The following is a 12,568-nucleotide window of genomic DNA, read 5'->3' on the forward strand; positions in this document are numbered from 1 at the left end:
TGCTTATTTTGAATGTTTTTGCTTGTGGAGCAGGCTTATAGAGAAGATGAGGGTCCGAGCAAGTTTTAATTCATGTACCATTTACTCATGTTATCAAAACTTCATACTAATGTCATTAATGGACTGGAGGAGGAAGGTATATTACCACACTCCTTTCTTGCCTCTTGTGTGTATGTGTGTTTTCTTGATCATAGTTAGTACAAATGCAACATGATCAACTATCTTGTGGATTTGTGTAGGTAACAAATATAAAACATATATAGTTTAACACATATTTTAACTAGTTCTTAACAATAGTTGACCATAAATCCATGATTAAATCATAATTTTCCTATTTTTACATCTTTTAACATACATATATTGAAAACAAATTTATAAAAAAGAGATTTACAGAAATACCCCTGGTCAAATATATGCTTTTAGCCCCCTCCTTGTTTATATGAAGCCCATAGAAGTTGTCTCTTTGTCAATTAATCAAAAGGCATCATATCTACAAATTAGTCTTTTGTGTGGTACTTTGGTTTCATGACTTTCAACCATCACTCTTACATAAATATTATCAAATCTATAAAAAAATTGAAATATATTTATTTTTAAAGTATGTTCTTCATCATACTTCTTATACAATTGATATTTATCAGCAATCAAATCAATCATTAACCAAACATTTTTTGATGAATTGCAGGAATCAACTTGATATAAGGAAATTGGCTATTTAATTTGGATGTGCATGGCTCATCCCTCTTGTTCAATGAGTGGTGTCGGGAAATATCGACATGTATTTTGTAGTGATAATTATATATTGTATACTTATAATATCTTAACTATTTTTTGAAGTTGTTTTTGTAAATCTACATTTTTTTTTGGCATTATTTTAGGTTTGTATCACCAAGAATGCAATTGATGGTGCCATGGAAAAGCTATTGGCTCGTGGGTAAGTTATTAAAATGCTCAAAATCTTGTCATTTGTTAATTTGTTACAAGTTCTTGGATTATCATTAAATAACTAATGACGAATTTTAGGTAAAATTTGAAGGTATAAAGTTAGGTGAGTGGAACAATTGGAAACATCATAGCAAGCAAAATTAGGGTCTATGATGTAAGTTTATGACTTAAATGTATTTCCATTTGTGTATAAGTGCCATATTTTGTCATTTGTAGATAACATGTCATTATTTATTTAAATATTATGTCTCTAAATGTTCACAGGTAGTTCAAAGAAAATTAGTAAGTGTGTTTAAACCATCAACATTGATCAATGGCTACATTGGGCCTCAAGTTGTCCATCTTCTTGCTATAAAGAAGACATATTCTTTTCGGTTATATAATTAACTTTATTGTCATTGCCAATACATTACTATTATTTAAATATAACCATATTCATTAATCATTACATTTGTGTACAAGGTATAAGAAATTTTGATGATGATTCAACTACATATTGATTTGCCTTTATTGAGTGTGCTACATTATAGTTTTAGGTTGGATCAATTAGTGATGATGCTTCATGTAGAACTTTAGACTTATTTGATATTTACTTAGACTTTAGTTTAAAAGAATTCAAAATATTGATGAAAACCAATGAAATTATTATTATTTTCTACAATTAAAATAGTTTTTTATTTAATATTATAGCGAAAAAATGTGTCGCTATAAGTAGAAGGAAATCTAAAATCACATGTAATTAGCAATTAAAAATATATGCCATAAAATATTTTATTGTATTGTGCAAATACAAAAGTGCCACTAAAGGCAAGATCAATTTTATAACTACATGAGTTTTTAGCGGCAAAAATTATGTGCCACAAAATAGTTATTGTCTACCATGGCAAATAAAAAAATACCACTAAAACACTAAAAATTACAGCGTCAAAACTGAAAAGTGTTACTAAAGAGTTTTAGTGGGAGCACTTCTAGTGACATTTTGTATGTGTGCGACTGATTCTCTTTGAGACATTTAGTGACACCTTTTTTGGTATTTAGTGACACTTTTTGTGTGCCACTAAATGACGTTTTGTTTGTAGTGGCTCTTTAATATCTTGTCTTAAAACTTAATTTTGATTACTTTTTGTTAGTTAATCTGTTTGGTGATAATTGCTTTTAAGTTTGTTTGTAGTGGCTCTTTAATATCTTATCTTAAAACTTAATTTTGATTACTTTTTGTTAGTTAATCTGTTTGGTGATAATTGCTTTTAAGTAATCTGGACTTGCAAAACCAGAAAAAAAAATCGTCATTTATTTGCTTTTAAATTAGTTAACTTTTTAGCTGTTAATCATTCTCATTCCCCTTGTGTTCGACAACCTACTTTCTTACTATATGCTATTATTCGATTAGGTACACTGCCTATTACATTTAGCTAGCTTAGATTGTTTGGTTTATAAATTAAAAACTAGTATATAAATTGTGTATGAGTACTTTTAGTCTCTATAACAATTATCTGTTCCTGACTTGTTATTTGTTTTTTTCTGATGAATTGAACATGTGACCTTGTTATTTGTTTTTCTCTAATGAATTGAAGATGTTTTGTAGGTATGCAAATCTCAAGTGATTCGGTTATCACAACTGTCAGTGTGAACGGCGGGTGTAATGTGGATGGTGATTGCCATATTTATTGTCGAGTTGGTATGCCAGCATGTATTCTTAATTTTTGCATGTGTACATGGTAAATTTAATATTTATATTTAATATCTTAAATACTAAATTTCTATAAAATGGCAATGTGTTTTTTCCTATCAAAATAGTGTGGTTTCACAATATTTACTATTTAGGTCAAACTTTATACCAAATCAAAATTATAAGATAAAATAAAAAACTAGACAAATTGAATTATCATGGTAATTATCTTTTCGTTTTATTTATATTTGGATAACTTTTTTTTTTGTACACATCTACGTAACGAACATTTTGGAAGTGTTCAAATATAACTGATATGACCAGTTATAACTTGTAATAGTCGGTCATATCAGTCGTATGCAAACACCTCTAACAAATTGGTTACCTAGATTTGCAAGAAAAAAAATTAGTCAAATATGAATACAACAAAAAGGTAATTAAGCTGAAAAGTGAATTTTCCATTCTATAAAGGAGTAGCACAAAGATATTTGGTTTATTATCATGATAAAGGAGTGAAAAAGAGCTAAAAGCAAAGCAATAACTACAGTTACACGGGAACATGGACCCATAATAATTCCAATAAACCAACCACAAATAAAAAATAAATCAATAAATAAAAACTTAAAAGTAACGGAATTACTTCCTAAACACAAGGACTAGAGCTTGGAGTTTTGAGCCTAACTATTCCACATAAATATATGCGAACTGAATCATGATTTTCTGTCAAATACCCCCTACCACGGCGAATTTTCCAATTCTTGGATCGTTGCATTGTTGAAATCAATCTATGAGATCATCCAGATTTCGTACGCTCTTTCTGAAAACATCAGTGAGAATCCAAGAAATAAACCTTGTTGTGGTTGCACATCTGCGAGTTGTATATAACCACAAAATTAAATCACCCAGTTTTGTTAGTGATCCATCAATAAATCTAGTCTTGTTCTTGACTGGCTGAATATTGATCGGATTCGTTGTCTTGTTCTTGACTGGCTGAAGATTGGTCGGATTCATCAAATAACTGGTCCACACGCAGAATAAAGAACATGATTAACAGAATGGTGATAAAAATATGGAAGACAACGATCAGAGGAAGCATGAGTTGTGGGTTATTGTTGAAGCCGGGAGGATAGAAGCACCAATAACATGCAAGGGCACATCCAGTTACCTGAATAAACTACACGAATAAAAATAGAAAGTTTATGTTATCAAGACGAGGAATTCAGAACAATCAAGTTAAGGTTATAAACTGAAATTTCACTGACTTTCCGTCATTTCCTTTCAAAAACTGAATGCACATGTCATGCCATGTAGGCAAAATGAAAGAAATAACAAACGAGAAAAATATATTGATCTGCTAAACATAATATTCAATTACCTTTATTTTTGTATTTCTGGATATAGGTGTTCTAGCAAGTTTCATCGTCTTCCCAACCATACTTGACGTGAACTTCAAAGTTGTATCTAGAAAAAATGATTTTGACATCTCTGTGATATTGTAAATTTCCTCCTAAATTTTTTTTCATAAACACCAGAGCGAGATTAGTGAAATCCAAATATCACACTACTCATAACCAAATCAGCATCAAGTACCACAATGTTAAATTAGATTATAATGGCTTAGTAATTTTTTCACTTACGTGCGCTTGTAATATTTGATAGAAAGATATTTGTATCAAACTTTAAAGCATTCGTATGTATAATGCCATGGGAATGGGGATTTGAGAGAAATATCAATGGCTTAGTAATTTTTTGGTAACCCCTTTTATACCCACTGCATATGCAGGGTACAAGACAATTATGTAGGGCCTTAGTAATGTACAAGTGACTAGTTCAGTAGCTCATGCTGAAAAATGAAATATTAGAGAGTAAATGTACCAACTCAGGACCATGGATGATGCATCTAACAGTTTTCAACTCTGTAAATGATTGATTCAAGTGCTTAGGTCGACCTGTCTTTCTCCATCCTCGTACCTCTGTAACAATGTGTCATAAGATGAATTCTCTCTATTTTTAGCATAAATTTAACTAAATTGCTGAGAATTAGCTTGACAAGAGGGGTATACCTGTAGAGTCTATGGTATCACCAACTAAAATTCGAAACCAGTCAGGAGTCTGTCTATCAACCTCCATTAACTCAAAGAAATCGCGGCGACAAAGATAGTACGCTCCTGTGCTTAGTTGAAATCTGGACAAATCTCCTCCAAGAATTTCAACCCATTCCTTGTTATTTTCCAAGCTTTCTTCAGCTTCATTATCATCAGTGTAAACGAGGCTCACACCACATTCATGTACCTCCAATCCACTCATTGCAGCAATAGAGATACTAACTTTATCTCCGGTGTCCAATGTGCTTCCAATTGGCCAATAGCTTAACCATATACCAACATTACCAAATTCAGGTTTGCCAAAGACTTTGGGGTTGTACATCAAATCAACACCATTGGTTGTACTGATTTTACAAAACCATGACCAATCATCACCGGATATTGAGTACTTAAAAGTTACATCAAGTCCTTTGAGCCTCTTATTCTTGGGAAATGAAGGCAACTCAAAGGACAATGACGAGGATTCTGATACATAATTAGGCGTCATGTTTGGATCCTTTACGTCCGGAAGAGATGTGCTCATTATATCGAATTCATATAATATCTATGCCACAAAAACACTAGAATTCAGTCACGTATAATCAGTATGTAGGTAGAATCATGATGTATGTGTTTGAGAGGAAAACAGTTTACCTGGACACACGAACTTCTGCCTTTAGTGAGCTCATCATCACCAACCAGGCACACCTCTAGCTTTTGATATTTCTTTAGCCGCTTCATGTGTCCCAAATCATTTTCTTCAAGCTTGACTAAAGGCACCAATTTGATAAAGCCTTCGATTTCAGACAAACTAATGCAACCTTCATAGCCAAACTCTTGTAATGTGAATTGAGGTGATTCAAAAGTTATTCTCTCCAGAGCTTTACAGTGATATACATACAATTCTGCAAGTGTATTTGGCAGACACAGAATCCATTTAAGTCGTGAGCACAAAGACAAGTCAAGGACCCGTAGGTTTTTCAGATGATTATAACAAGGGAGGAACTCAAATAGACTATTGCCTAAGTTCAAGTACTGCAAAGATGGTTGAAGGCTAAAACTGAGAGGAAAAGAATCAGTACACTCAAGATAACAATCCTTGAGGAATAATTGGTGTAACGAATACGGGAAGGAAAATGTAGGTTGTTCTCCAACTACTCCACCAAAAGTAGAAGCTACTAGCCTTACTAACAGGTTTGTATGCTCTCTTTTGCACAGATTTTTACACCCTGTCATATTCAGTAGTGCAAGACTCGTCAGTTCTCCTATGGTCTCACAAACACGAACCAGACTTTGACAGTTCCAAAGAATCAAAGTCTCAAGATGAGGAATCCTGGACATGTTGCGGATTTCTATTAGATTGAACGAGTCTTTAAGATTTAGAATCTGCAGCGATTGAAGAACCTGTTGCGAAAGTAAAAAGATTTATGTGGCACTCAATGTCTGCATAAAGGCCATTAAAATTCAAAAAGAGGATATTGAATTTCCTACCACGGGTGGGTCGAATACTTCCAAGTTGCTAGAGCTCATGTCTATAGCCACCAAATTTCCCATGAATAAGTCGGATGGTATGGTTCTTAAATGGAATCCAAGCCAGCAGAGCCATCTTAAATCTTCTGAAATATTCTCGTATGACCCGGTGAGTTGCACAAAATTTAGCTGGAGCAATTTTAGTTTATCCATCTTTTGAAGTGCATCTGTCTTGAGGTGTGATGCCTACAAAATTACAGTGAGGAGGGATATTAATTAAGCATAAGTAAGTTCACCAAAGATTCCTTAAGTATTAGGATTCAATTCCTTGAGTATCAATCGAGAATTATCATTTTGCAAATGCTTGTGTAATGATTGGGGTTATAAATCAATTGCTATTATTGAATTGGAATGAGACATATATATATATATATATATATATATATATATATATATATATATATATATATATATATATATATATCGTGGTACTTGTATTAGATAATTAGATAGTAAATTATTCAATTATGTATTCTGTATTTATCTCTCCTTTATTATAGGAGTTTATTGTTGTAATCTATTCTATATATACAATACAACACACACAAATTAACGTGTGGTTGATTTACTAAAACCTACATGGTATTCCTTGCCTTGTTCACTTTGTTCGCCTCCCTCGGAATCCGTTGCCCAACCACAGCAGCCTCCAACCGATGCACCCGATGATCCTTCTGATCATGATGATCACTCCGCTCATGCTGATTCTTCTGATAATAATGATCATTTTGATCACGATCATCATGACGCCGACATTCATCCACCGTCTCTAATCCTTTCCACGCATCCAATGCACACTCGGTCCAAGTTTGGTATTTTCAAAAAACGACATATAGCCGATTTTGTGTCACTCACCAACCATGCCTTGCATGTTGCTTTACTTTCTACATCTCAGGATAAAGGGTACAAATCTGTTGCTAAATATCCTCGATGGATGGCCGCCATGCATGAAGAAATTGAGGCCTTACATGCAAATAACACTTGGACCTTAGTGCCTCGACCCTCTCACTCCAACATTGTCGGTTCTAGGTGGGTCTATCGCACCAAGTATAACTCTGACGGCTCAATTGAACGTTTCAAAGCTGGTCTTGTTGCTCAAGGTTTCACCAATATTCCTAGACTTGATTACTCTCATACTTTTAGTCTGGTTGTTAAAGCCTCCATAGTTCGCATTGTTCTATATCTTGCTGTCTTAAATACATGGCGTTTACATCAGCTTGATGTCAAAAACGCATTTCTGCATAGTCATCTTACTGAGATAGGTTTTACAGAGCAACCGCATGGGTTTACTGTCCTCAGTTTCCTAATCATGTTTGCAAAGTAACTAAGGCTCTTTACGGCTTAAAACATGCCCCTCGTGCCTGGTTTCAACGCCTTAGCACCTTCTTGCTTGCCAATGGTTTTTTCTGTAGTCGTGCTGACACCTGCTTATTCATTTTTTCTCGACATTCATGCATCATGTACTTCCTTGTCTATGTCGGCGATCTCATCCTTACTGGTAATCAGGAATCTGTCATTACAGCCTTCACTGCACGACTACACAAAGAGTTTGCTATTAAAGATCCTGGTGCTCTCAGTTACTTCCTTGGTTTAGAGGTTACTTATACCGATGATGTTCTCTTCTTAAGCTAGTCAAAATATGCCAAAGATATTCTTACTCGTACTGATTTAATTGACTCTAAATCTAGTACCAACACCCTTGGCCACTCATGAGACTTTCATAGCTGATGGAACACCTTTTTATGATCCTACTTTTTATTGATCCCTAGTCGGAGCTCTCCTATACTTAACAATTACTAAACTGGATCTCTCATATGTTCTTAATCAAGCTAGCCAATATCTCCATGCGCCTACTGATGCTCATTTTAGTCTGTGAAACGTATACTACGGTATGTAAAAGGCAGTGTCTCTTTTGGCCTTATTTCCAGACAACCTGAAACCATCAACATTCTTGGGTATTCAGATATTGATTGGGCTCAATGTCTTGAGACTCATCAGTCTACTTATGGCTACTCAATTTTTCTTGGTGGCAACTTAGTCTCATGGAGTGAAAAGAAACAACCAATCGTCTCACGATCTAGTTGTGAGCCAGAAAACCAAGCCATGGCGAACACAACAGCTAAAATTGTTTGGATAACTTATCTTTTACGGGAACTTCACGTGCTACCTCGTGATCGCCCTACCTTGCTTTGTGACAACAAAAGTGTCTTATGCATGACTCAAAACCCAGTTGCTTACAAACGTGCTAAAAATATTGATCTCAATTACTATTTTCTTCGCGAACTAGTTGCTTCGAGCAAACTTTACACAAAATTTGTACCAACCAAGCTTCGGGTGGCAGACATCTTCACTAAAAGTCTTCCGCGTGCTCAATTTGAGCACTTTTGTGCGATGCTACGCCTTGGTCCACCACCCATTCGCTTGACGGGAGATATTAGATAATTAGATAGTAAATTATTCAATTATTTATTATGTATTTATCTCTCCTTTATTATAGGAGTTTATTGTTGTGATCCATTCTATATATACAATACAACACACAAATCAACGCGTGGTTGATAGGGTTGGCAATTCTCGATACGACCCGCGACACGACACGAAATATATGGGTTGGGGTTGAGTTTTTCAACCCGCCAACCCGTTTTATTAAACGGGTCATATATGGGTTTTTCAAAAAATAAACAGGTGGACCCGCCAACCCGTTTATATTTTTAATAAAACAATTTATTTTATTTTTAAATGTATTTATGTATCAAGTATTAAGACTTAAGTGTCTAAATGGGAATTGTGGCTATTACTTTAGCACTTGAATTATCTATGTTTGTATTAATGATTAGTTTGAGCATGTTTCTAAGAATGTTCCTAATTTCCATTTGGATGTTTAAGACTTAAGTGTCTAAAATTCGGATATGTTTGCATCAACCATAAAAAATTTATTCATGTTTAATTGTCAATTTTATTTATGGAATCTAACCCAGGAACCCAAATCTGACCCACGAACCGGCCAACCTGTGACCCGTATAAATAAATGGGTTGACAGGTCATATATGGGTTTATGTTCCAAACCTGCCAACCCGTGACCTGTATATTTAAATGGGTCGTGTTTGGGTTGGCATATTTTGACCCGTCAACCCGCCAACCCGCGACACACCAACACGAACACGACACGATTGCCAGGCCTAGTGGTTGATTTACTAAACTTACAACTTAACTTAAGTATACCCATAGACGTATAAAAAACAAGATACAAGAATTTTTGGATCACCTTAAAGAGCTTCAATGTTTTCGTTACATATAAATAACAGGCATTAGGTTTTAGTCATGTATTACCTTGAATGCGCGCTGCTCTTCCTGTAACATTCGCTTGTCAAGTGCTAGACCTTCCATTGTATTTGAACCCTAAATAGAAAAAAAAATAATAATAAATAAATAAAAATAAAGATGAAACTACAGAATTAAAGATAAACAAAGACAATGCGAAAGGAAAAACAAGTTTCAACAAAGGAAGCATCTCACCTTTCCTTTTCGCAGAACATCATAAGAATCCTTATTAAACCAGACTCTACTACGTTTTGCAGGGTCTTTGGGTGATTCTTGATGGACTATTCTTCTCCCCATCTCTTGAAGCAGTGGGTGCATCATTAGTTTCTTGTTTGCAGAAACAGACACAAGGCATCTGTTGGTTAGTATTTTGATCCCCGATACTGCAGAGTAATCATGCTCCAATATCTTCACCACATAATCTATGTCTTTGCCGACAAAGAAACAAGCAATATGCAAAAACAACTCTTTGTTGGATTCATGTGGCAAAGAGTTGTAGCTCCTGATAAGTACACGTTGAATTCCAACATCAATATCTCTTCCCAGTAAACTCAATGTACTTTTCCAAAATAGGATGCTATTATCCTGCGATAGAGAGGAACCCAACACTTCTAGAGCCAACGGATTTCCTTCACAATACTTCAATACCTGTTCTGCAAGCTCCTCGTAACCTTCCATCAGAGTTTTGGATCCGAAGGCATGTCGACTCAAAAGCTCTAATGATTCATCATCATCCAGTAATTTCATTTGGTATTCTTGACACCTCCAAGACCTAGACTCGAACCATTTACCTAGATTGTTTTCTCTAGTTGTTATTATAATCTTGCTTCGTTTGTTAATATGCCCTGATCCCAGTAAAGCTACCAACTGGCTCGGTTCAACAATGTCATCAAGAAGAATAAGTGCTTTCATCACTTGTAAGGCCTCTTCAATCTTGAATGTACCTTGACAAACGCTGGGTATTTTTCTCTTCTTTCCTCCGGAAATATCTGCAAAAAGTTTTTCTTGTATCTGAAGTAGATCATGTGGTTCTTTAGATCTACTACCGATGTCTTCAACAATACTTATGCTTTCAAAATTTTGGCTATTTGAGTATACAATGTATCGGGCCAATGTTGTCTTCCCGCTTCCTCCCATGCCATAAATTGTTAAAAATTCTGCATTGGATTCGGTTAACCAAGAATGGATATCCTTGTATCGAGTAGCCATCCCTGTTAAATTGATTGGAAGATGGATTTCTTTACGATCCAGTTTATTGTATATGGTGCCAACAATTTCCTTTAGAAACTCTGTTTCAGGCCTGGAACAACACAAGAAAATGAACATGTTCGCTTGGATGATGTTCAGAGATTCTTTGATAGACATGAATGAAGATATTGAATAATTAACTTTCCTAATGTCACATACTACTAATAAATGTATAAATTTGATTCCCTTAAAGTTCCACAAAGAAATCAAAATTCAAATAAAACCTGATCAATTAAAGTATTTACAATGGCATACAAGATTTTTTTCACTTTAACTAAATATTCAATTGTAAATAAAAACTAAATCAAAATAAAAAAAATATTGATAGAGATTAAACAAAATTATGTAAATCAAAGCCCTTATAGTCGAGTTCATAACCAAACCTTACTTAGCTCTAGTCAAGAGTCAAACCTGTATGCATGTGGTGTATGAAGAAGCATTAAGCTGTTCACTTCTTGACATAAAACGAGGAAATCATCGCCTATTTGTTCTTGATTACAATTTTTCATTTATTTCTAATTGAATTACATTTTCACCAACTCCTCCGAACTTCTATGAAACAAATATCTCCTAAAAGTTCAAACTTATTGACATATTTAACCACAAAAAAACTGACCGAGTCATGAATATGATATGTAGACCAAAATTTGGCTAGAGGTTAACACCAGTTACAGTCCAATTCTTGAATAAAGTACTATCGAGTTAAAAATGGATATCAGTAAAGATCAAATTAAGAACAGATAAACAAACATACCCAGACAAAACCATGCCGGCCAAATCAACAACCTCCTTAAGAGCTTTCTTCCACTGGTTAACTTTGTCATTTGTCCACTTTGAAGAGGCTTTGACTTCGATTTCGAAGGTTTCATTTTGATTCCTCACGTCAGACGGATCAACGTGATAAAAAACTGGTAGAATGAAATGACTGCACTCCCTTCTTTGTGTGAGTATCAACAGAAGCTCGTCTAGGCACCAAGTGGACGTTGCATAGTTTTTTGACAATACAACTATTGAAGCCCTAGACTCTTTAACTGCACTCTCGATCTCTGGCCTCAGGTGTTCACCTCTGTTGATTTCTTCGTTATCCCTAAAAGTACAAATTCCTGCTCGCTTTAATGCGTAATAAAGATGATCTGTAAAAGAATCACGAGTATCTTCGCCTCTAAAGCTTAGGAAAACGTCATATCTGTAAGCATTAGCAGTAGGAGAAGCCGTAATACAGGAGGATGAACAAGAAGCCATTGAAATTTCGAGAATGGACGATGAAGTCTTGGTCTAGCTGTATGATTAAAAAGGAGAAAAAAATGTGGGCCTCGTTTTAGTAAAAGAAAAATTTTCAATAATGGAAAATGACACCACCCGTCAAAACTTTACTCAATATGATAAGAACCCATACGAAATTAATGGGTTGGTAAAGACATTTCGACACTTTTAAACAAATAGGTTGATAGGAAACCACCCGCAAATTAAACGGATTGGGTTAGGGTTAAAATTTTAAACTCGAATACGACTTAGATATAACCTGGTTAATTATATATAATTGTTTATAAATTTTATATTTTTAAAAATATATTATATATTATAGACTTATAACGAGTCAAAATCAAAAATTAAAATTAAAAATACAAACTCTAACTATTTACATACTATGAATTTTGTTTTTCCACCTCCCAGTTCCAGTGTTTCGTTTTTTCTTTTCGTCTCCCCGTCTCGTACTTTTCATCCTTTAAAATGTTTAAACGTTACATGACACAACATATTTACAAAGTCTAAA

The 12,568-nt window shown here is 34.5% G+C and overlaps 1 protein-coding gene across 1 annotated transcript; it reads right to left on the reverse strand.

Moving 5' to 3' along the window:
• Positions 1 to 3,207: 3,207 nt before the first annotated feature.
• On the reverse strand, positions 3,208 to 12,101 carry LOC145137831 (disease resistance protein RML1A-like). Its single transcript, XM_079071967.1, has 9 exons — positions 11,549 to 12,101; positions 9,742 to 10,846; positions 9,556 to 9,624; positions 6,190 to 6,414; positions 5,353 to 6,102; positions 4,678 to 5,263; positions 4,490 to 4,587; positions 3,990 to 4,121; positions 3,208 to 3,788 (listed from the first exon to the last, which is right to left on the reverse strand). The coding sequence occupies exons 1-9, from the start codon at positions 12,034 to 12,036 to the stop codon at positions 3,546 to 3,548; spliced, it is 3,696 nt and encodes a 1,231-aa protein (XP_078928093.1). The 5' UTR covers positions 12,037 to 12,101; the 3' UTR covers positions 3,208 to 3,545.
• Between the last annotated feature and the right edge of the window lie 467 nt (positions 12,102 to 12,568).

The sequence above is a fragment of the Lactuca virosa genome, chromosome 9, assembly GCF_052849685.1.
Source record: "Lactuca virosa cultivar CGN04683 chromosome 9, Lactuca_virosa_CGN04683_v6, whole genome shotgun sequence".
Lineage (NCBI taxonomy): Eukaryota > Viridiplantae > Streptophyta > Magnoliopsida > Asterales > Asteraceae > Lactuca > Lactuca virosa.

Bases quoted from the DNA above. Each gene is read 5' to 3' on its own strand.
- LOC145137831 (XM_079071967.1), bottom strand. From the start codon at position 12,036: ATGGCTTCTTGTTCATCCTCCTGTATTACGGCTTCTCCTACTGCTAAT. The intron at 10,847-11,548 runs GTATGTTTGTTT...GTGTTGTTCCAG, and splicing joins GCCGGCATGGTTTTGTCTGG to GCCTGAAACAGAGTTTCTAA. The intron at 9,625-9,741 runs GTGAGATGCTTC...TTTTCTATTTAG, and splicing joins ATGTTCTGCGAAAAGGAAAG to GGTTCAAATACAATGGAAGG.